Source organism: Danio rerio, chromosome 15 (genome assembly GCF_052040795.2).
Source record: "Danio rerio strain M-AB ecotype USA chromosome 15, GRCz13ab, whole genome shotgun sequence".
Lineage (NCBI taxonomy): Eukaryota > Metazoa > Chordata > Actinopteri > Cypriniformes > Danionidae > Danio > Danio rerio.
In genome coordinates, this window is record NC_141035.1 from 3,057,501 (window position 1) to 3,079,888 (window position 22,388).

Sequence of the window (22,388 nt, forward strand, 5' to 3'; positions counted from 1 at the left end):
CTCTCATTCTCACGCAGTAGATGCTCTGTTTAACAGTTTTCTGTTAAAAAACTGTTAACTGTTTGCTTGTGAAATGCTCATTTTTTTCACTTAGACTTACTTTGTGTCCTGTAAATAGCGAATGCGCACTTGGCGCGACACAGCTGGCTCTTAAAGGGAATGGGAGATGAGACTCTGATTGGTTTTATTCTCAAAACACACCTATAACTCATTAAGAAAATAAACTCAACCCTTTTACACCATGCGCCACGGCGCAAAGCGGATTTTCCCGTCCGTAAATTTGCAAAAACGCGTTCCGACACACCCTGAAAGCGTTTGCGCCCTGCGTTTTGCGCTCTGCGCATGGACCGTCAAAATAGGGCGCTTAGTATTTCAGCATCTCTCCGTAATCCAAAAGAAGCAACAGGTTTGTGGAACACACACTGTAAAATATTACCTCTTAATTAACAGTTTGTGTATTTCATGATTCACAAGTGTTTTCTGGTTATTTACGGTTGTGAATTGCATTATGGGATGTTGATCTCTGCTCTGTCCATTACTGATGTTGAAAATTCAACTCTACAGTTTAACTAAGGCCCCGTTTACACTGCCAGTTAAATGTGACCCTATTCCGATTCGAAACTGGACTGACTCAACTTTAATCTACTAGAACTTCTATGTAGACACAATCTACATTGTAAAAGCACTTTAGACATGAACGTGAATTAAATTGACTAGTGGAGCAACAATAATTAACTCAAAAGTCTAGATCAGGGGTGTCCAAACCCGGTCCTGGAGGGCCAGTGTCCTACTTATTTTAGTTCCAACCCCATATATACACACCTGAACAGGTTAATCAAGCTCTTTCTAGATACTAGAAACCTCCAGCAAAGCATGTTAAAGTAAGTTAGAGCTAAACTATGCAGGAGAGTGGCCCACCAGCACGGAGTTTGGACACGCCTGGTCTAGATGGTCAATGCTTGGTAAAAGGGTTGAACGATTTGCTCAGTTGGGGAATCTCTCTGCAGTTGTTTTTAAAGTTTAACATTATTGACCTTTTTCACAGAAAGCTACAGGAAGCCTTAATGCCCTTTCACAATGAGCATGATTAAACCATGCTAATGCACAACTCTCAAAAGATCCCCATTGACCAATTCAACCCAGGCGACAATCAAATAAAATGCGGCGACAAAGTGATTTACTTTATTACGAGTCTGCATATTTGTTTCTCCCATGCAATATATCAAGCAATGAAGTTACAGAGAAAATGGAAACTGTGTTTAGAGATTCAGTGTGTTTCTGCACAGCAAAAAATGTGTTTCTTCTGTTTCTGGTCCAAATATCGAAAAACATTTTAAATCAAGAAGCCTTTTCTAGACAAGCACAAAAATACTGTCGTGGTTTCAGAAATAATGTGTGAAAATTAAGTGAGTTTTTTCTTAATACAAGCTAAACTTTCTTCCAATAGAGGAATTACCAACCAACGTCACAGGTTCAACCGTGCATAGCAGCTGCAAAAAACGACAGTTTGCAATAGCAAACATGTCGTGTTGTGCGGTAGGATGCCAAATTCGATTTCCAAATCGAAAGATTTCCAAAAATAGAAAACTTAAATTTTACCGTACACCACACTGCTTTAATGCCAACTGCAGACGTCTTTGGCTAACAGCCATCATAAGAGCCGAATAGAGTGAGGACCTAATTAAAAATGCTGGACTCTGCAGTTCTCATTTCATATCAGGTAAGTTCACGCTAAGCTGAATAATACACTGGTTTTTGATTGCAGCAATGATTTCAGCAAAAACAATTAATTATTTAATTAATGAATTAAACTGCAGACACTGAATGCTTAGAATGAAATATAAACATGTACTGTATGTTCAAATATTCTGCCGAATAGGTGCAGTTCGCTGTCAGAATGCAGTTGTTTTGCTTGTTGATGATTACCCAGGCCTTGTATAGCTCCGTCTTTTTTCCTTGTCTTTGGCTAGGCAGAACATCGGTTTTTAGCACTGCGAAGTTTTAAATCTGGTAATCATGGATCATTATTTCTTGCACATAAACACACAGAACAACATTGTTGCAGCTTTTAGTTGGTCAATGGCACGGCCTATTTCAGTTCTTCATAATTCAACAATTCGCCTTAACACACTTCTATTATAGACCAGCACACCTATGTCCTATGTCCGAGTCCACAAAGTGGTGCAAATGGATTTGCCATTCAAACAACGTGGCGCAAACTGTGAAAATTAAGAGTTGCGTTGGTCTGAAAATAGCAACAAGATACCAAACACGTCTTGTGTCTATTGCTCTAGGTCAGTGGTTCTCAAACTTTTTTCACCAAGTACCACCTAAGAAAAAATTGGTCTCTCCAAGTACCACCATAATGACCAGTATTGAAATAAAGCAGTGAAGTTGGCCATATTAAGCAGCTACTGCACTCCACAGTTCAAAAACAAGTCATATTCATACAATTTTTTTATATATTTTAAAATATATGTTGCATGTACATATGACGTATGTGTAAAACTTTTTGAAATCGAAACATTAACTTGCATGTAGATTGCTAGGGAACCTGTTTTTCTCAGAGGATGTCAAGCTGACAGAACATTGCTGCACTCTAATATGAGTTCTATTTATGGAGAAAATTAAGAAGCACTGCAGTGTTTGGGTGTTCTGTGTTTGAGATAAATTAGTCTAATGAAGTTATATTCTATATAAAATATGAAGCTGATCAGTTGATTTTTGTCATGTGACTCGTGGTGCGGCATTCTAAAAAGTTAAGACGTTTTCAACTAGGTATGCCTGGAATACGCAAGCGCATTGTGCTGCAGTTCTTTCTCATTTTTCTAACCTGTGGGTTAAATTTTGACGCTCTAGTGACCGAGATGTCACAAAGAATACAGTAATTTTTAAAAATTGTATTGATTAATTTCTTTCATTACTCAGTGATTCCTCCGCGTACCAGTAGAAATAAGCCCGCGCACCACTAGTGGTACATGTACCACAGTTTGAGAACCACTGCTCTAGGTGAATGATAGGGCCTAAAGCGTTTCATCACTTCCTGAGTCGAAAAGTATTCAAATACAGTCCCTGAATGATAATAATATAAATAATTTATTTAAAGGTTTAGGTCACAAGTGATACAATTTCTTATACCTGAAAGTTTTTAAAAACATTATATAATCACAATCATTCAAAACACATGCAAATGATGAACTATAATACTACCTCAACACCCATATCCTGTGAAGTGACTAATGATCCCATTACGATATTCATGCTGAAACGATATATTGTGCAGCCCTACTGCGGAACATGTTTTCTGGCAGAATAACAAGTTTAAAGAAATTCTACTTTCACACGCAGTGTTGCTCATCACTGTTAGTTTCACAGGATCAATCAGAAGAGTCTGGAAGTGGGACCAGCGTTTCAAGTTTCTGTATACAGGAACACAGTAGATGTGTCTGGATGCCCAAGTGCTTTATGTTATAGGGCTTAAAGATATCTGTAAGCAAATGCGCTCCAAAACAGGGACAGAATTTATTTAGGGGGGAGGGGGGGCTACTATACGTCCAGCCCTGTCTTCACGTTTCAGTTTAGATCATGCATACAAGAAAAACAATGCACATGTCAATGCACAGTTGAAAAATCGGACCTTCAAGTATGTAAAAACATTGAGAGTCAAATCTCTTCAATCAATAAGGAGAACTTATAGGTGTTAATCAGCACTTTTACTGCAGTCGGTTACGGAGTAAGTCTGAGAGTGGTAATTACACTCGTCTGAACTTGTGCTTCGGTGAAATGAAATGCCACTTGTTCCTAGACTAATGCATTCACGGGTTCAACTGGACAGAAATACCTCTTTAAGAAGAACAACTTACCTGTGATACACTGAAACTGACCATCATCTCGCTGGATTGTAAAGGCCTCTCCTGGGTTTACCTGCACCAAGATTACCTGAAGAAGACAAGAAAAGTCCATTTAGCTCAGTCCTCAAGGAAACATTCTCTTGCTCTATAAAATGACCTACAACGCTCTAATGACAGCCAACATCGCTGAATACAGATAAACTGTATTGATTTGAACGACCCAACCTAAAAGGGCTTGATGACAAAAAAAAAAAAAAAATGTAAGGCTAAACTTCCTGCTGCCTTCATCTAACATCAGCTCTCCACATGGCACGGTTTAATTCTAACTAGAATATTAAGCGAAAAAGAGATGGTTATTCAGTAACAGGGGTGTCACGATTTCGATTTTTAATCGAAATCGATCGAAATTTATGCTCAATTTCGATTATCGAATCAAAAAATAGAATTGTCGATGCTGCCACGCCCCCATGTCACGTCAGCTTGGCTTGCCAAGCGGGAAAGTAACAGGCTTGTTGAAGTGCTTGTCAAACTGCAGAAGCAGGAGACCCGTCGACAGAGCTTAAACCCTCTCCTCTTTCAATGAAGTCGCCGGTGTGGAAGCATTTTGGATTTCCAGTGAGTTATGTTGACAACGTTTGTGTTGTCGATAAAAAAACACAGTTTTGCAAGCTCTGCTATGTACGTATTACGTATGGTTCGTCCGATAGACAACATCGGCATCGCGATCCTTCGCCCGCACCCGTTGCAAATCCGCTGGCGAAAAGTATGAACAGAGAAGGGTCTCATGACCTTAAGGTTAACTTCACACCTTTCTCCAAATTTCAGGTGGTAAAATATTGACACTTAGGTTTGACCAAATAACCAGAGAAGGCTCTCCGGACCTTAAGGTTAACTTTCTCCAAATTTCAGGGGGTAGAATATTGACTCTAGATAATCATGCTGACACTACAAACCTCAAATTAGTGCTTTGCAATCAGAAATAATGTGCAACTAGCTGAGAGAGGAGGTGGGCCTGATCAACTCACACTTCTCTCTTACCTATTAGGCCGACCTTTGGCCAGCACCCAAATTTTGACTATAAAGGTGAGGGTTTCTTGCTGAAACATTGGAAGCTCAGCCGTGGGATAAGCGCGCTTCGCCGGGCATTCTCGGACACACGTGTTGGTTTTCCAATGTGACTGCAACGGGCTCCCCAGTCTTTGAAGAGGAAAATGATGGCACAACTCTGAGGTTGTATATACTTGTATCAAATTGCTTGAAGTTTTCATTATCTGTCTTTTATTCATGTAACCTCATCTTTATTTCGCATTAGAAGCCTTTTATGCAATCTTGTTGTATTTCGATTAATGATGTTCATGAGTATGATTCATGATTATTGAATATTATTGTGATAATTGATATCAGCTGTGTGTACCAGCAATAAACAGTTGCATTGCTTGATTAGTATGGTGTATGGACCATTATTGGTGCCTTCTCTTGTCGATTAGCACCACGCTTGTCTCACTTGCATAAACACAAACCATACTAAAACCTTTTTGGTATGCTGAAACATTTTACATACTAAAATTTGGGGCATACTAAAACAAATGTCTACACAACACAATTTAACCCTACACAAGGACTTGCCTAAATACCCGAACTTGACTAATTAACCTAGTTAAGCCTTTAAATGCCACTTAAAGCTGAATACTAGTGTCTTGAAGACTATCTAGTCAAATATTATGTGCTGTCATCATGGCAAAGAGAAAATAAATCAGTTATTAGAAATGAGCTAATAAAACTATTATGTTTAGGAGTACGTTGAAAACATTTCTGTAAAACAGAAATTAGAGAAAATAAACAGGGGGCTAATAATTTAGGAGGGGTAATAATTCAGACTTCAATGTAGATGACATATTGTTAAACTATACAATCCACTGAAAACACCCCCAACTACAACAGTCTTGGGGGAAAAACACCACCAAAATCAATACATGGCAAAGAAGTGCAAAGCAGGAGTCCAGAGTTCAATAGATCGCATGCAAATCACTGACATTAGATCACTCAAGGATCTTGAATGATGATTGAGAGGACAACATCACTGGCTGTGACGTCCATACCCACGTCATTCTCACGGGTCTGAAATGAGATGGAGGGGCCGGTTCAGTGCTCATCAGAGTACCACTTGTTCCATGAAATCGCTCTGAGTCAGTTTTCCATTGAGCTTTTGTTAGGGCACTATTGATGACACATCTGTCTCGGAGACGAGAGGGAGCGCGGATCTATTTCGGTAGAGCAGGGGTCCTGATCTGAAAGCCTCCAGCAGGAAGTTATTTGACTGGCTGATTTTAAAACGTATGCCACCTCGTTCAGCTCCCTACAGCCTTTCAGCTAAAGGGCTTGATGAATGTGGCTTCCTCGTGTGAGGATATTGGAACGGGGTGAGTCACATCAAAAGGTGTGGATGAACTGTGATGAATGTCATACTGAGACTGAGAAACGCACTTCACCAGGTTGAACGATCAAAGAAAGTTTAAGAGCGTCACATTTAAAATCAGCTCAAAAAGAAAAGAAGGAAAAAATACAACACGAGATACAAGTGGTTTAAAGGGTATTTTGCTGTTCTATCATCGGTTTAAATCCAGTGCAAATGTGTTGAAATGGCAAAACAATAAATAAATCAAGCAAAAATAGTTCAAATCATGTGTCAGGCCAAAAGCAACAGGAACACATGGCTCACGCCTCAGCTAAGGGTTAAGAACTGACAGTCCTTCCGGAGGTGAAAACCCACTGAACGAAAGGATCTCGACCTCAATCACAAATCAACAGCTTCTGCCTATCTCATTCTGATCTAAGAACCAAGAGTTTCAGTATGAAAAACTCTAAAAATTAATAATTATCTAGATAATGAACAAATAACAAAGCTCTTGAGCTACCAAGAAGGACAGCAGAGTTTCTGTTTATAAGATGCAAAGTAATGTGTGCTGATGCCTCATTTGTAGAAAATCACATTATTTTGTTCATAAATCTTACTTTCATTATATACAGCTACTTGGCTATTTCCTAGTTCCTCTGAAAGGCACACTCTCAAGAAGCTCTGATTGGTCCGGTAACAATGCACTGAGATTCGCGGATTGTCATTTCCCTACAAGTACGCGCTTTTGCACTGTGTAAACAGTCCATTCAGAGAAGCTTGCATTTTAAAGACAATTCATTTACCTCAGACTTTCATTGGAAGAAAAACAGGAGTACTCATGGCTTGTTTCCCATGACATCTTGATTGAATCAACAAGAAAAAAAAAAAAGTAAAAATCATCAAAATGGGATTCGTTATTGTCTCGTTGGCACAACCAATCAGTTCCCACATCGGAACTATTTGTGAAGTACAACCAATTTTCCTTTTGGCAAACGTATCCACTCACAAACAGCCTCTAGCTGCTGCAATAGCATAAAATCCTCCTAATATTTTGATCATAATATCACAAATTGAACCAATTTTGGAAATAGGGAGGGCTGTATAGCCAATTGGCTTATCATGAACATCACAGTCAGAGTGCACGTCCCCAATACATTCAGAATTGGCACATATTTAGGATCTTAATAATATTATTTGAGCCATCATTTGGGACAATTTCCAAAAATACTATTCTGATTTAATGGGGTTTTACAACATGGCTCACGCCTCAGCTGAGGGTTAAGTACTGACAGTCCGTCGGCGCCAATAGCCTACTAGTTAATGCGTCGACATATAGTAACCAGGTGCTTGCGGCGACCCGAGTTCGATTCCTGGCTCAAGGTCCTTTGCCGATCCTTTTCCTCTCTCATCTCCCCATGCTTTTCTGTCTGTAAATCTCCACTGTCCTATCAATAAAGGTGAAAACCCCTATAAAAATGATTATTAAAAGAATAAAGAACTGACAGTCCATCCGGAGGTGCAAACCCACTGAACGAAAGGATCTCGACCTCAACCACAAATCAACAGCTTCCGCCAATCTCTTTCTGACCTAAGAACCAAGAGTTTCAGTATGAAAAACTCTAGAAAAAAACACTTATCTAGATAATAAACAAATAACAAAGCTCTTGAGCTACCAAGAAGGACAGCAGTGTTTCTAACAGCTTGCATTTTAAAGACAATTCATTTACCTCACACTTCCATTGGAAAAAAACAGGAGTACTCATGGCTAGTTTTCCATAACATTTTGATTGAATCAACAAGAAAAGAAAAATCATTAAAATGGGATTCGTTATTGTCTCGTTGGCACAACCAATCAGTTCCCACATCGGAACTATTTGTGAAGTACAACCAATTTCCCTTTTGGCAAACGTATCCACTCACAAACAGCCTCTAGCTGCTGCAATAACATAAAATCCTCCTGATATTTTAATCATAATATCACAAATTGAACCAATTTTGGAAATAGGAAGGGCTGTATAGCCAATTGGCTTATCATGAACATCACAGTCAGAGTGCACGTCCCCAACACATTCAGAATTGGCACATATTTAGGATCTTAATAATATTATTTGAGTCATCATTTGGGACAATTTCCAAAAATACTATTCTGATTTAATGGGGTCTTACAACATGGCTCACGCCTCAGCTAAGGGTTAAGTACTGACAGTCCGTCGGCGCCAATAGCCTACTAGTTAATGCGTCGACATATAGTAACCAGGTGCTCGCGGCGACCCGAGTTCGATTCCTGGCTCAAGGTCCTTTGCCGATCCTTTTCCTCTCTCATCTCCCCATGCTTTTCTGTCTGTAAATCTCCACTGTCCTATCAATAAAGGTGAAAACCCCTATAAAAATGATTATTAAAAGAATAAAGAACTGACAGTCCATCCGGAGGTGCGAACCCACTGAACGAAAGGATCTCGACCTCAACCACAAATCAACAGCTTCCGCCAATCTCATTCTGATCCAAGAACCAAGAGTTTCAGTATGAAAAACCCAAGAAAAGAACACTTATCTAGATAATAAACAAAAAACAAAGCTCTTGAGCTACCAAGAAGCACAGCAGAGGTTCTAACAGCTTGCATTTTAAAGACAATACATCTATCAGCGAGGACAATTCATTTACCTCAGACTTCCATTGGAAGAAAAACAGGAGTACTCATGGCTTGTTTTTCATGACATTTTGATTGAATCAACAAGAAAAATGTTTTTAAAATAATCAAAATGGGATTCGTTATTGTCTTGGTGGCACAACCAATTAGTTCCCACATCTGATTTAATTGGGAAGTACAACCAATTTCCCGTTTGGCAAAACGTATCCTCACAAACAGCCTCTAGCTTGATCATAATATCCCAAATTGAACCAATTTTGGAAATAGGGAGGGCTGTATAGCCAATTGGCTTATCATGAACATCACAGTCAGAGCGCACGTCTCCAATACATTCAGAATTGACACATATTTAGGATCTTAATAATATTATTCGAGCCATCATTTAGGACAATTTCCAAAAATACTATTTTGATTTTGATTCAATGGGTTTTTACAACAGGAACACATGGCTCACGCCTCAGCTGAGGGTTAGGAAACTGACAGTCCTTCCGGAGGTGAAAACCCACTGAGCGAAAGGATCTCCACCTCAACCACAAATCAACAGCTTCCGCCTATCTCATTCTGATCTAAGAACCAAGAGTTTCAGTATGAAAAACTCAAGAAAAGAACACTTATCTAGATAATAAACAAATAACAAAGCTCTTGAGCTACCAAGAAGCACAGCAGTGTTTCTAACAGCTTGCATTTCAAAGACAATAAATCTATCAGCGAGGAGAATTCATTTACCTCAGACTTCTGGTGGAAGTCGCAGTTATATCGCCTGAACTCCCATGGCTTGGGGCTCCAACTGCGGGTCTCCCCTAACACAGCCATCCTCTGTACTTCCGTCTCACTCTCTGTTCCCATTCATGAGTGCCACCGAGACACACCAGCTATCCCTTGACTGCTGCACACTCACTCACTCGCTCACTCACTCGAGTGTGTTCTCGCTCAGCCACATGCGCAGCAGAGAAGAGCGATGCATGAGCAACAGCACACGCAACGATGGGGGTGGCCGAGGGAGGTCTTATTGAATTAGGTTCAAGCGGCTACATGCTGTTGTGTATGTATGCGAGCCCCCGATCACTCGTTTCACTGTGACTTGCTCACTCCTTTGTTCTGCAACACAGCTGGTTATCTGTCGCTGACACTAGTCTGCATTATTGACACATTCTCCAGGTCCCTTAGCCAGCATGCATCACACACGAGAGAAAAGACTGAATCTTCACTTACGGTAGCCCGCATTTCCCTCTCATCCAGCTGCTTCAACAGGCTGGCCGAGAATTTAAGGTATCTGGTACTCTATGCTCCGGGGGTGCGAGCCACCCTTCTCCAGCTTCACTCATGAGATTGGACGATGTGTTCGACACATGGGGGCCCGTGTGAACTCTTCACCCTCCTAAATCGGTAAGAGGACAGAGGTCTGGCTTAGCTGGAAGCCGTTCACAACGTAACAGGAACGAAGCCCATGTTTGCGTTCTCTTTTTTAATCTCTGCTCCTGCTCTCTCTCTCTCTGCAGTAGATGGATGACTCTCTCTCTTTCTCTCTCTCTTTCTGGCTCCAACTCTGCCTCGCCACCACCGCCAGTCTCCACGGCAACCCCTTCAACAAATAAGCCCTGGCGATGTCCGCAGCGCGCCACCAATGAGGAGGACAGCTAATCGCCCGTGTTCCGCTCACAGGGGGAGGAGAAGGAGGAAGGCTATGGATGAGTGGACGCAATTGCTCTTTCCTGCGACGGTTTGTAATTCTCACCTCTCCCTAGGTGCCATACCGGCATTGACTCGTGACTGTTCTGTGGCAAACACATAGGTGCTAAAATGAGAAAACACGAATGTTGTCCACATTTCAGGTAGTGCCAAGGACAGGACTGGCATTGGTCCAGAAAGTCCTCAAGTTTTCCTTTGTTCTACATTTTGGTTTGGTGACGACAACAGTGAGGAGGCACAGAGCAACACAAGCTCATTCACCGACAGACACTCACGCACATCCTCCCTCCCCCTGCTATCAGTCTTCTGTCTGTTCTCCATTCACAGAGAGAGAGACGCTGCTTCTATTAATACCGTGATCGATGTGCAAGGATGGGAAGTTGAGGTAGTGTAACAGCTTCTCTCATGTGCACCTCAGTCCTCACCTCTATTACAGCACTGTTTTGGTCCCTTTCGATGTAACAGACAGAATCGAAGAGACGTGTGAAAGGATGATACATAAATAGGATTGACAGATCCCTGTATGATATGAACCTAGCCGTTTTCCATTTGAAAATGATCAATTACGCCTGTCCTTGACAGAGAAGAACGCAAAAATATGTTTCTTTGACATATTTCTGACTGGAGAAAACATGCAAGAGACCTTTCTTTTATGACAGGAATGCCTGAAGGCAGCTCACAGTCTTCTATCAAGCACTGATCCAAAAACATGGTCCTGTACTTTAAGTTCTACACCAGACTCATCCAATAGTGGAATCACTTTCCTTAATGTGATGAGAAAAAATTCAACACAAGCATGAGCAACTGCATAATTGATGGGGTTTCTTTAAATGTGTAATCAGTCAGGAAATCATTAGCCAAGAAATCCTTTGTTTAGATGTTTCTCTTAGGGCCCATTTCCAACTGAGTGGTACTGTTTGGTACGGGTCACCGTTATCAGGCTTGCGTTTCCACTGCTTAAAAGGTACCAATGGTATTCTTTTGGTGGGCGTGGTGTACGTCAAAGTTTCAGTCAACGTCATTCTCGCTCAACAACAAAAAGTCAAAGTAAAGCTGTATGGGTCATACGAGAAGCACTTCTCATAAAAGAGATGCTTTATACACTAGGGGTGTCACGATTTCGATTTTTAATCGAGATCGATCGAAATTTATGCTCAACTTTGATTATCGAATCAAAAAATAGAATTGTCGATGCTGCCACGCCCCATGTCTCGTCAGCTTGGCTTGCCAAGCGGGAAAGTAACAGGCTTGTTGAAGTGCTTGTTAAACTGCAAACGCAGGAGACCCGTCGACAGAGCTTAAACCCTCTCCTCTTTCAATGAAGTCGCCGGTGTGTAAGCATTTTGGATTTCCAGCTAGTTATGTTGACAACGTTCGTGTTGTCGACAAAAAAACACAGTTTGCAAGCTCTGCTATGTACGTATTACGGTTGGGATGATAGACGATGGGCGCATCGCGATCCTCCGCCCCGCACACGTTGCAAATCCGCTCGTGAAAAATACACACTCAGGCCCTGTTTACACTAATATGTCTTTGTTTTTAAATGCCATTTTAGAACGACAACGATTTGACATCCACAGTGGCGTGTAGCATTTCTGAGCAGCCCTCCTTCCTCTCTACCTCTGAAAACGCACATCACGTGACCACACACACTCATTCACACACAGACACAGACGCACACACAGACAGCGGGTCAAGGCAGTCAGCGGGTCAGTAGACTGCTTCCATCTTTTACTTTCACACAAGTACTTTGTCATTTTAGCGAACACCTCAGATACTGTTGGTTGGTTCCTGTTGGTTGTGCGTCTTTTTTACCGACGCCATTATAACGACACAGATCACTGCCTATTCATGAGTCCTGCAGAAAAAAGTGATTGACAGGTTGTAATTATGTGTGTATCTTGCCTTGATTCATTTACTGTATGATTTGTTTATGGATAAAACAAAGACCATGCAGGTCAGGTAGTTTAAACGGTAGGCTACAAATAATTAATTCGTTATTAATTAATTAATTATTCATAATCGAAAAATCGAAAATGTAATCGAATCGAGCATTGAGGATCGTGACACCCTTATTAAACACATAAAAAACTTGTGCATTAATGTTAATTACTAACCTATGTATGAACATAATTTGATTTTGAATTTGAACTGCAGATCAATGATAAAAATAGCTTACTGTAACGTCTGCAGTTATATGAAATGAACAAATGCAACATATATGAACACATACAAACCTGTACAGTCTCAAATTTGTTACCAATTACAGAAAAACTACTCACAGCCTACATTTAGTCCTTATTTGAGTTCAAAAACAACACGCAACATACAGCCTACTGTCAGTGCAAACCTTTTATCTGTCTTTACTCTTCACCAGCACATGTGACCGAGAGGTTATTATAATAGTTAAACATGGCAGTTTGCTCATGTTTTAGGTTGCCAAGAGGTACAGTATGGTACGGGTCAATACGGGCCACCTTTATCAGGCTTGCGTTTCCACTGCCAAAAAGGGTTCCCTTTATTAAAATCCAAAGAATTTTAACTCAGGTAAATTTCTCTAATTTAATGTCCGTTATTTTACTTTTTCTTTTCTTTTTTCCGCACTCCAGCTGCCGGAAATAAAATGTAAAATTACAGATTTTTTTTCAGTGTACAGTCATATACCTTTCATATGTGTCTTTAATCTTCACCAGCACATGTAACCTCTTGTTAGGAAGTAATACCGTCATTCCCAGTTGATAATAGTCTACAAGGTGATGATAATAGGTAAACATGGCAGTTTGTTCATGTTTTAGGCTGCAGAAGCATCATTTGCTGCTGTTTTTTCCGGCTTCTCATTTGTATTTTCGCACTTCACTCTCGCGTTTGTCTCATTTTGACAGGATTGGATAACAGAACGCTTCAATGATCATGCGCATGTTATTAATATGAGCTCAAAAAGTTTATTTCAAATATATACACGCAGCGAGCTCTCTTGAGAACGAGAAACTGCTCGCGCTTTAGACAGGCTCGTAAGACAACAACAGGATACAACAGAATTTCGTTTGAGCTCAGGTTGACCATGGCTTGTTATTAATTGCATATATTATTATGGTGTAATGGTTCGGCTGTGTTTTTAAAAATGGGGCTTCCTTTGTTTTCATATTCCTGCTTCTGCGAGTGACGCATCTCTGTAAACCAATAGCATTCAGCAGCACATCGAGCTCCACCTTGTGGTACCCTTTGCAAAGGGTGACCAAAAAGTGGTATAGTACGGTTCGCTTTTAGGTACCATATGACAGGATAAACGGCAATAAAAGCATACCGAAAAATACCGTACCACTCAGTGGAAACAGGCCATTTTAGGTACCTTTTAACAGTGGAAACAGCCATAAAAGCATGCCGAACCATACCCTACCATGCCACTCAGTGGAAACGGGCCAATTTAAGCACCTTTTGACAGTGGAAATAGCCAAAAAATCGTACTGAACCATACTGTACCGTACCAATCAGTGGAAATTCAATTTAGGTACCTTTTGACAGTGGAAACAGCTATGAAAGCGTACCGAACCATACCGTACCATATCACTCAATGGAAACGGCGTGTTTTGGGTACCTTTTGAGAGTCAAAACGCCCATGAAAGCATCCCGAACTATATTGTACAATACCACTGAGTGGAAACAGTAGGGGTGTCAAAATGTAATGTTTCTTCGGTGCCCCGCGATGCAGATGCGTGACAATTCGGTATCGGTTCAGTAATAATCATAATCGGTTATTATGTAGTGCTGTCATTTATCTCATCTGCGCTCTGTCGCGACTCGCGAGGGAGGCGAGCACGGGTATTTACAACGCTCCAATGACTTAAAACTGTGCACAATTTGATTGCGTGTGTGTTTGCTGGATCAGTCTTTCGCAGACACACAGCAGAAGCCCCTATTTCACTGCGATTGAGAGAATGAAAGTACTTCATATCTTTCTTTCTTTCTCTCTCTCTCTCTCATACACACACACACACACACACACAAACACACACACACTGTGGCCCATTTGACCTGCTGGCATGATTTTTCTTCTCCTTTCGGCTGTTTTAAAGTGATTCTTTTGAATACAGAAACCGTGTCTATCATGGATCAGCTGTGATCGCCGCTGCCGCCTGCCGCTTATCGGTATCACTCATCTGTGAAGAGTGCAGCGCGCAAGAGCCAATCGCAATCATTTTTGTTGAGGGTATGATCAATCAAATTGGTGTAAGAGAACTAGACAAGGATCAGAAAGTGAGTGGGATATTTATATTTGTTTATTTTCATTGCTATAAATGCTGGTGTTGTTTAAAGGTACAGTTTGTATTTCTGACTGTTTGTATTAAATGACAAAATTGTATTAAAATAGTATATAAATATATTCATACATTTTGATACAAGAATTGCTGCTGTAAAGAAAATCTAAAACTGTGTATGAAAAGCACCGCCAATGCACCGAGATATCGAACTGAACCGAATCGATGGCATAATAATCGTAACCGAACCGTGAGACCAGTGTAGGTTCACAGGTCTAGGAAACAGGCCATTTTAGGTACCTTTTAACAGCGGAAACAGCCATAAAAGCATACCGAACCATATTGTACTGTACCACTCAGTAGAAACAGGCCATTTTAGCTACCTTTTGACAGTGGAAACAGCCATAAAAGTGTAACAACCCGTACCGTACCTCCATCTGACAAATATTCAGCAAAAAATGACAAAAAGCTTAAAACATAAATTAGAGCAGCTTGGAACATTACTATGATCCACTGTATCTTTGATAGTCCACACAAAACCTCTTTAAAGTGTCCATCTACGCATTTCGTCTCAGTACATGATCAAGCAAACTGGAAGCCAATTTCTTGACTATAAAACGGGGCAGTAAAATGTCAGAGATAAGAAACTTCACATCCAGGTGGCTGAGTGACAATGATTTGCACGAGCAAAGATTAGAAATGGGAACATTGTTGCTCTAATGCGTCATGGCCATGGTGAACTTGCTGGGTTTCGGCACAAGGCCATCAGGCAGGGGGAAGCGAGAGTGATTAGCAAACACAGCTACAGTGGTTAGCGCTGGCTTTATTACCCTGGAGATGGGCCAGCGGTGCCGTTGCGTTCATGGCTGTTAGCAACTGACGTCTGTGCTTCAACCGATGAGTCAGGGGCTCAGGTTCCTCACTATTTGTTCCTCTTTAATTGTTTACCGTGTGGCAACGTGGCACTGCAGCTGAGCCGGCATGAAACTGACGTTGAAAAGGAGCCCCTCGATGAGAGTGCCAAGCAAAAATGAGCAGGAATCATGGGCTCACATAGCCTCGGGTAAATTACTATAATGTCAAATCTGGCATAATGTCAAAGCTATTTTGCCGGTGGTTTCGATGGCAAACAAAATAGCTCAATATGGAGTCTGCTTTTTTTTTCCCCAATAACTTCTGCTCTCAGCATTAGTGCACGTAACACCACAATAACTGAATTTTGTCACATACAACCTTGCGCTATTGTTGCAAAGCAAGATTTCTGGCAAAAGATTCTTACGGTGGCACAGTGGGAAGTATTGATTTGCATAGCAAAGAGCCTCAGGACATCAATAACACTGATGGTTTCAGATTCTCTCAACAGAGTGCTTAATAAGAATGGTTGAATCTGTTGGTCCAATAAGACCTTTTGCAATTGGTGGCTATGTCCTCCTCCTGTCTAGCCTGATATGCCACACAGAGGCTTTCTCTAAGAACTGTCAGCTTGAATAAAGGTGTCATTGGGGAATGTGATGGTAATCAGCTGAAGTCATTGTTCAGTGAATCTGAAGAGTAATTACAGGTGGTTATCCATTGGCGAAGCTGTTCGAGGAGACAGCTTTAATAATGAAATACAACTCAAATAAAAGCTTGGATAAAAGCATTTGCTAAGCGATTAAATGCGATGTAAATGTAAAGCAGGAAAACACTTTCAAATGATAAAAAAAACTTGATCTCGAAGGTCCCAATCCCAATTCTATTTTTGTACCCTTACCCCTTGGCCCTTGATACAGAGTGTGTAGGGGAAGGGCTTTAAATTTTACCCCTAAAAATTGGGCCAGCACTACAACACCTGCACACGTCATCATATGCCATTGCGATCTCTTGCTTCATATGAGGTTGATGATCGAGACTGCTGTAGTTATTCCAGTTGCGTTATTCATTGGGATTTATATTCAGGAAATCGTTGAAGGCTACGATATTATGTTATCATAACCATATAACGTGGCAATAAGATCTTAACTGTACTGTGCACTTACACAGTGGCTATAATCATCTATGTAAACACACGAAAACAGCATTAGCATAATAGCAGACACTGAAAAAAGCTCATTCCCAGCCACTAGACATTACTGACAGGGTATTCCAGTGTCATCGAGTGTCAGAATGTTGTGGGCCTGCTGTACAGGAGTTATTATTATAGATTATTGATGGCGAAATTTAGCGTTTTTTATTTTATCGTTTTTTCAAAGCATGACGGTAAAACACAAACGCGGTTATGAATGTATTAAAATATGTTTGTTTGTTGTAAAAATTCATAATAATGACAAAAAAAAAATCTAATTTGTGGTTCTCCTACTGGGTGCAGCTATGCTGCCGTTGTGGCTGGTGTATTCTGGTGAAATTTTCTTACCTTTTTTTCGAGTGTGGTCCTGAAAAATCTCAGTTCGAAGGGCTATCTACCCCTGCCCATTAGGCCTACCCCTTTAAGCTAAAGGGAATTGGGAAGGTAAGGGGGAGGGCTAAGGTGTAGAATTGGGAATGGGCCTTGATCTCCAATAGTCTAAGGACGCACTCCCATTATGCCTAGTTCAGACTGCGTGATTTTATCCCCGATTTTGGCTCGCCGACAGGTTTTGAGAAATCGCCGACAAATGCCTGAAATCACAGGCAAATCGCTGCTCGTGCATGTGAGTGACAATCACGCAGTATGAACGATCAAAGACGCGATCTGAGAGAATCGCCGATGAGTCGCCGATGCCTGTGAGGTATTTGGCGTGCTGAATATCTGGAGCTGTCAGCGATTCAAATCATGCCGTGTGAATTGAGTTTTGACTGAAAATAACATCAGCGATCGCCTACAGCCAATGAGAGAGCAGCATTCACTTGTGTGTGCATGTTTGTATACCTGCTGCAGGCCAGCGGGAGGCTGGGGGAGAAGTTAAAAGCGCCCTTTTACGGTTTATTTGGACCCACGAAATGGAGGAAAAACTAGTGGAGGTTTGACAGGACTCAGGAGCAACCGTGTCTGTGAGGAGAAATGGCTAATTCCCTTTAAACCCAGGTGAGCAAACATGTACATGTTCTACCCCATTAAAGGCTTCTTTCTCATTATGTAGTTAATAACAAAAGATATTCTACATGTTTTTGGCTGTGAGACGTAGTTTGGACGAAGTTGTCGGCGATTCTCCCTATAGGAAAGTCATGCAATTTGAATGTCCATGTCGACGAACCATCTTGCAGTGTAAACAAAGCAGCGACGAAACGCTAGCCCAGATAGTCAAGCAGTGTGAAAACATCTGTGACACGACTACTTTGAAAATCCTGCAGTCTGAACTCGGCATTAGGCACACTTGAACGTGTCAAAGTGCAATTGTCGCCCATCCCCTCGGCCTGCACTCACATTGCATGTTTTACCTACCAGACCTGAGCGCGCTTAAGCCTGGTTTATACTACTGCGTCAAGTGACCGGCGTAACTCACGGCGCATGCAACGCGCGTAGCTGTGCATTAATACTTCTGCGCGCTGTCGCTGTTGGTCTGCATTAACACTTCCAAAACACTAGTTGGCAGTGAGGTGTAAATGTGTGTCTGTGTCGAGTTTCTTCGCTGCTGTTTTCCTGAACACTTCCTGGAAGTAAAAGTGGCTCAAACTCGTTCATTTTAAGGCAGGAACCGGCAGACGTGCAACAACTTTAACTATGAGGTAAACACAAAACAAAACTTTCCATCCGGAGCTCCTTCACGGGACTCCACACTTGTAAACAATCGCTTCATCGGGCTCATGCCGCTCACGCGGCATTCGGTCCCGCCCAGACTCGTCAGCACTACCAAGCCAACCAATCACAGCACTTGCGTTATGTATCTTTGCGGCGTGTAGTTACATTTTTTGAGAGGTGCATGTCAGCGATGCCAATGGCCAAGGCGTAGGGCAATGCATCAATGCGTAGGCTGCGCCGTAGCATACGCGTGCACTTGACGCAGAAGTATAAATCAGCCTTTACATCATCGATGATGTGACTGTTCAGTTTTTTTTTATTTATTTATTTTTTTAGTTCATTTGTTTACAGGGTCAATGCACGTTAATAAACATTACTGTAAAATGTGCCAGAATTACCCAAGAATAGCTATCTTTCATTTGTAGACCCCTTACAGAATGTTAAAAAGTCACACAGTTTAACAAAAGAGAAGAGCTCTCGCTCAGCAAGAGATTGCTTAAGTTATAACGTTTTGTATTATTTTTAGTCGTTTGGGATGCAGTGACACGCAGTCAAACACTTTGCTAAAGAGATTCAGCACTTTTAATGCTCTTAAATTATCATAAAAGTCCTCGTGCGGCAGGAGGTTTCCTGAAGGTGCAGCGAGGAGTTTGCATCTGTAATAAACTACGATAGTTTGCGTTCATTAAATGGTAAGCATGATTAATAAAGGCGAGGCTGTGGCGCAGTAGGTAGTGCTGTCGCCTCACAATAAGAAGGTCGCTGGGTCGAACCTCGGCTCAGTTGGCGTTTCTGTGTGGAGTTTGCATGTTCTTCCAGCCTTTGCGTCGGTTTCCTCCGGGTGCTCCGGTTTCCACCACAGTCCAAAGACATGCGGTACAGGTGAATTGAGTAGGCTAAATTGTCCGTACTGTATGAGTGTGTGTGTGAATATGTGTGGGATATTTCCCAGAGATGGGTTGCGGCTGGAAGGGCATCCGCTGCGTAAAAAACTTGATGGATAAGTTGGCGGTTCATTCCGCTGTGGCGACCCCGGATTAATAAAGGGGCTAAGCCGACAAGAAAATGAATGAATGAATGATTAATAAACACATGTGAAGTAGTCCCTTAAAAGTGACGTTGCATCTTCAGTTTCGGGCTCAGGCGCGCTTTGCACTCACACTACAAGTGTACCGCGCTCTGGCACACCTCTTCCAACTGGGTCAGGGCCGGCCAACTGAACCGTGCCTAAGCCCAATTCAGAGCTCTCGCATTTCTCAAACAAATCGGGAAATGTCGCTGGGCACGGTTCGGATAGCATAGTGCGAGTGCACCCTTAGACAAAAATCTGCGAGGTACAACCTCAACTATTGAGTGAGTACGGTATGTCAGCATCAAAGCTGGACTGCCATCCACAATTTGTATTTCATGACACACAGTATATCTGAACCAAAGGTGAACGAGGGAGAAACAGCATTGTGGGGAGTCAATATGTGGAAGCAACATCATTCTATTGATCAAACGCCTTTTACATGACGAGGCTGACAAGAGTGAGAACTCTGCTCTACAACACTGAATGGGAGACGGTTACTTGAGATGACTTTGTCAGCTCTACAAAGAATTGTCCATTTTCTCTCTTATTAGGTGATAAGTGAGACACCCACAGGAGATAGAAAGAGAGAGAGGAGGAGAGAGAGACAGAAACTCATTGCTATGGAAACGTTGCTTAGTTCACAGATGAGCACAGGGAGGAGTAGTGTGTGGTAGTGGGGGGGGGGACAAAGGGAAAGATTAATGTTTGGTTCAGCCATTTTATGGTTTCAGAGGGCACGGCTCGATGAACGGCCGTAACTCAGGCACTGCGTGGTATCACAGCCACGACACATGAATCCACCCCCAGATCTGGCCTTAAGCCCAGCTGCGCGTCCTCTGTCCACCTCGTCATGTCAGGACAGCATTAAGCAAAGCAGGGGAGTTTGGGGGGGGCTATTCACTTTCGTATTACCCGACTGACTCACTCGATAAGGAACAAAAATGCCTCATTATCCAAATCATGGTCGGGGTTATTTCTTTGTGTGCTAAAAGGCCATTTAATAAATGAGGTGCAATTTACACTACTGCACAAGTTGTGCTATGGTTAAGCCTGCCGTCCATCCTGCTCCAGTACCATTGACCCACCAAAAGGCTTATACTTTAAATCAAGATCAAGCGAGTTTTTGCCCTTATGCTCTAAAATGGAGAATTTTGTAAATGCTGGAAACCCCATTTTAGACACGCTGGTGTCCTGTTTCAACGTAGACGGATGTGCAGCCCTCCACAATAATAATAATAATAATAATAATGATAATAATAATAGGGCGAGGCTGTGGCGCAGTAGGTATTGCTGTCGCCTCACAGCAAGAAGGTCGCTGGTTCGAACCTCGGCTCAGTTGGCGTTTCTGTGTGGAGTTTGCATGTTCTCCCTGCCTTCGCGTGGGTTTCCTCCGGGTGCTCCGGTTTCCCCCACAGTCCAAAAGACATGTGGTAGAGGTGAATTGGGTAGGCTAAATTGTCCGTACTGTATGAGTGTGTGTGTGTGTGGATGTTTCCCAGAGATGGGTTGCGGCTGGAAGGGCATCCACTGTGTAAAAACTTGCTGGATAAGTTGGCGGTTCATTCTGCTGTGGCGTACCCGGCCAGGATACAGGCTAACCTCCAGTACAAAATAAACCTGATTTAACTTCCACAAACCGGGATTGAAGCGTCTTCTTTTATAATTGTTCTGACACGCGGCTGTGCTGATGAAGTAAAGCTGAAGTAAATCGCTGTAATTAATTACACACGTGCACTGATTTAAAACACTTTAAACATGTGAAACTTACTCTTAATCACATTTGATGATGATTGCTGATCCTAGCGAACAGAACAGTGCTTTTATTCCCGGTTGCTTTGCGTATGTCTGCCTGGTCTTGTTGACATATACACGTGACTACCGGAACATTTTAATGCGCGCAGCTGTCAATCAATTCGGTGGGCGGGGGGATCGCACTATTACGTAAAGTTGCGGTCGATCTGAAAACCGCTCTAATTGATCCACCGTTTTTAAGTTGTTAAATTGAAAAAAAAAAGGACTGGGTGTGTTTATATCACCCCAATATGATGGTCTATACACTATATATACACATATGTCTGTGCAAATAGCTTGAAAAGTAGATTTTTCACCATAGGTGCCCTTTAAATTACAAAATTGTATTAAAACCCTGCTAAAAAATCCAGCTTAAACCAGCCTAGGCTGGTTGGCTGGTTTTAGCTGGTCAACCAGGCTGGTTTTAGAGGGGTTTTGGCCACTTCCAGGCTGGTTTCCAGCCATTTCCAGCCTGGTCTTAGCTGGTCAAGCTGGAAAATGACCAGCTAAATCCAGCTAAAACCAGCTTGACCAGCCTGGTTTAAGCTGGACATAGCTGGTTTTGGCTGGGCTCCCAGCTTGCTAGGCTGGTCAAGCTGGTTTTAGCTGGTCATCTCCCAGCCTAACCAGCTAAGACCAGGCTGGAAATGGCTGGAAACCAGCCTGGAAGTGGCCAAAACCCCTCTAAAACCAGCCTGGTCGACCAGCTAAAACCAGCCTAGGCTGGTTTAAGCTGGATTTTTTTTAGCAGGGAAGTAGTATATAAATATATTCATACATTAATACAAGAATTGCTGCTGTAAAGAAAATATAAAACTGTGTATGAAAAGCACCGTCAATGCACCGAGATATCGAATTGAACCGAATCGATGGCATGATAATCGTAACCGAACGGACCTGTGAGACCAGTCTAGGTTCACACCTCTATAAACGATTATGTAAAAAAATATGCAAAGAGGCCCTGGGTGTCAGTGAGAAAGACTTTCAGG

The 22,388-nt window shown here is 41.9% G+C and overlaps 1 protein-coding gene and 3 long non-coding RNA genes across 12 annotated transcripts in view; 2 read left to right on the top strand and 2 right to left on the bottom strand.

Moving 5' to 3' along the window:
* LOC147833556 (uncharacterized) overlaps nt 1–22,388 on the top strand; it is a 486,957-nt gene that overhangs the window by 274,766 nt on the left and 189,803 nt on the right. The gene's annotated exons all lie outside the window — the stretch shown is intronic.
* The window catches only part of fndc3a (fibronectin type III domain containing 3A), a 143,263-nt gene that overhangs the window by 88,424 nt on the left and 32,451 nt on the right, over nt 1–22,388 (bottom strand). For 4 of the 8 annotated variants that reach the window (XM_087283476.1, XM_087283473.1, XM_087283477.1 and 1 more), the window contains exon 3: nt 3,864–3,939. In XM_087283476.1, the coding sequence (XP_087139602.1) occupies nt 3,864–3,939 (76 nt within the window). Of the gene's footprint in view, nt 1–3,863; nt 3,940–9,620; nt 9,826–10,106; nt 10,431–22,388 lie in introns of those variants that run through there. The other 4 variants (XM_087283480.1, XM_087283479.1, XM_087283478.1 and 1 more) reach the window with 2 other exon arrangements.
* LOC141377988 (uncharacterized) overlaps nt 9,848–22,388 on the top strand; it is a 31,603-nt gene continuing 19,062 nt past the window's right edge. The window contains exons 1-3 of one of the 2 annotated variants that reach the window (XR_015508977.1): nt 9,848–10,280; nt 10,394–10,614; nt 10,727–10,969. This is a non-coding gene — a long non-coding RNA (uncharacterized LOC141377988). Of the gene's footprint in view, nt 10,281–10,393; nt 10,615–10,726; nt 10,970–22,388 lie in introns of those variants that run through there. The other variant, XR_015508978.1, reaches the window with a different exon arrangement.
* On the bottom strand, nt 14,868–18,970 carry LOC147833558 (uncharacterized). The gene is made up of 4 exons (XR_015509019.1): nt 18,446–18,970; nt 18,168–18,270; nt 17,232–17,404; nt 14,868–17,157 (listed from the first exon to the last, which is right to left on the bottom strand). It is a non-coding gene; the product is annotated as an uncharacterized LOC147833558 (long non-coding RNA).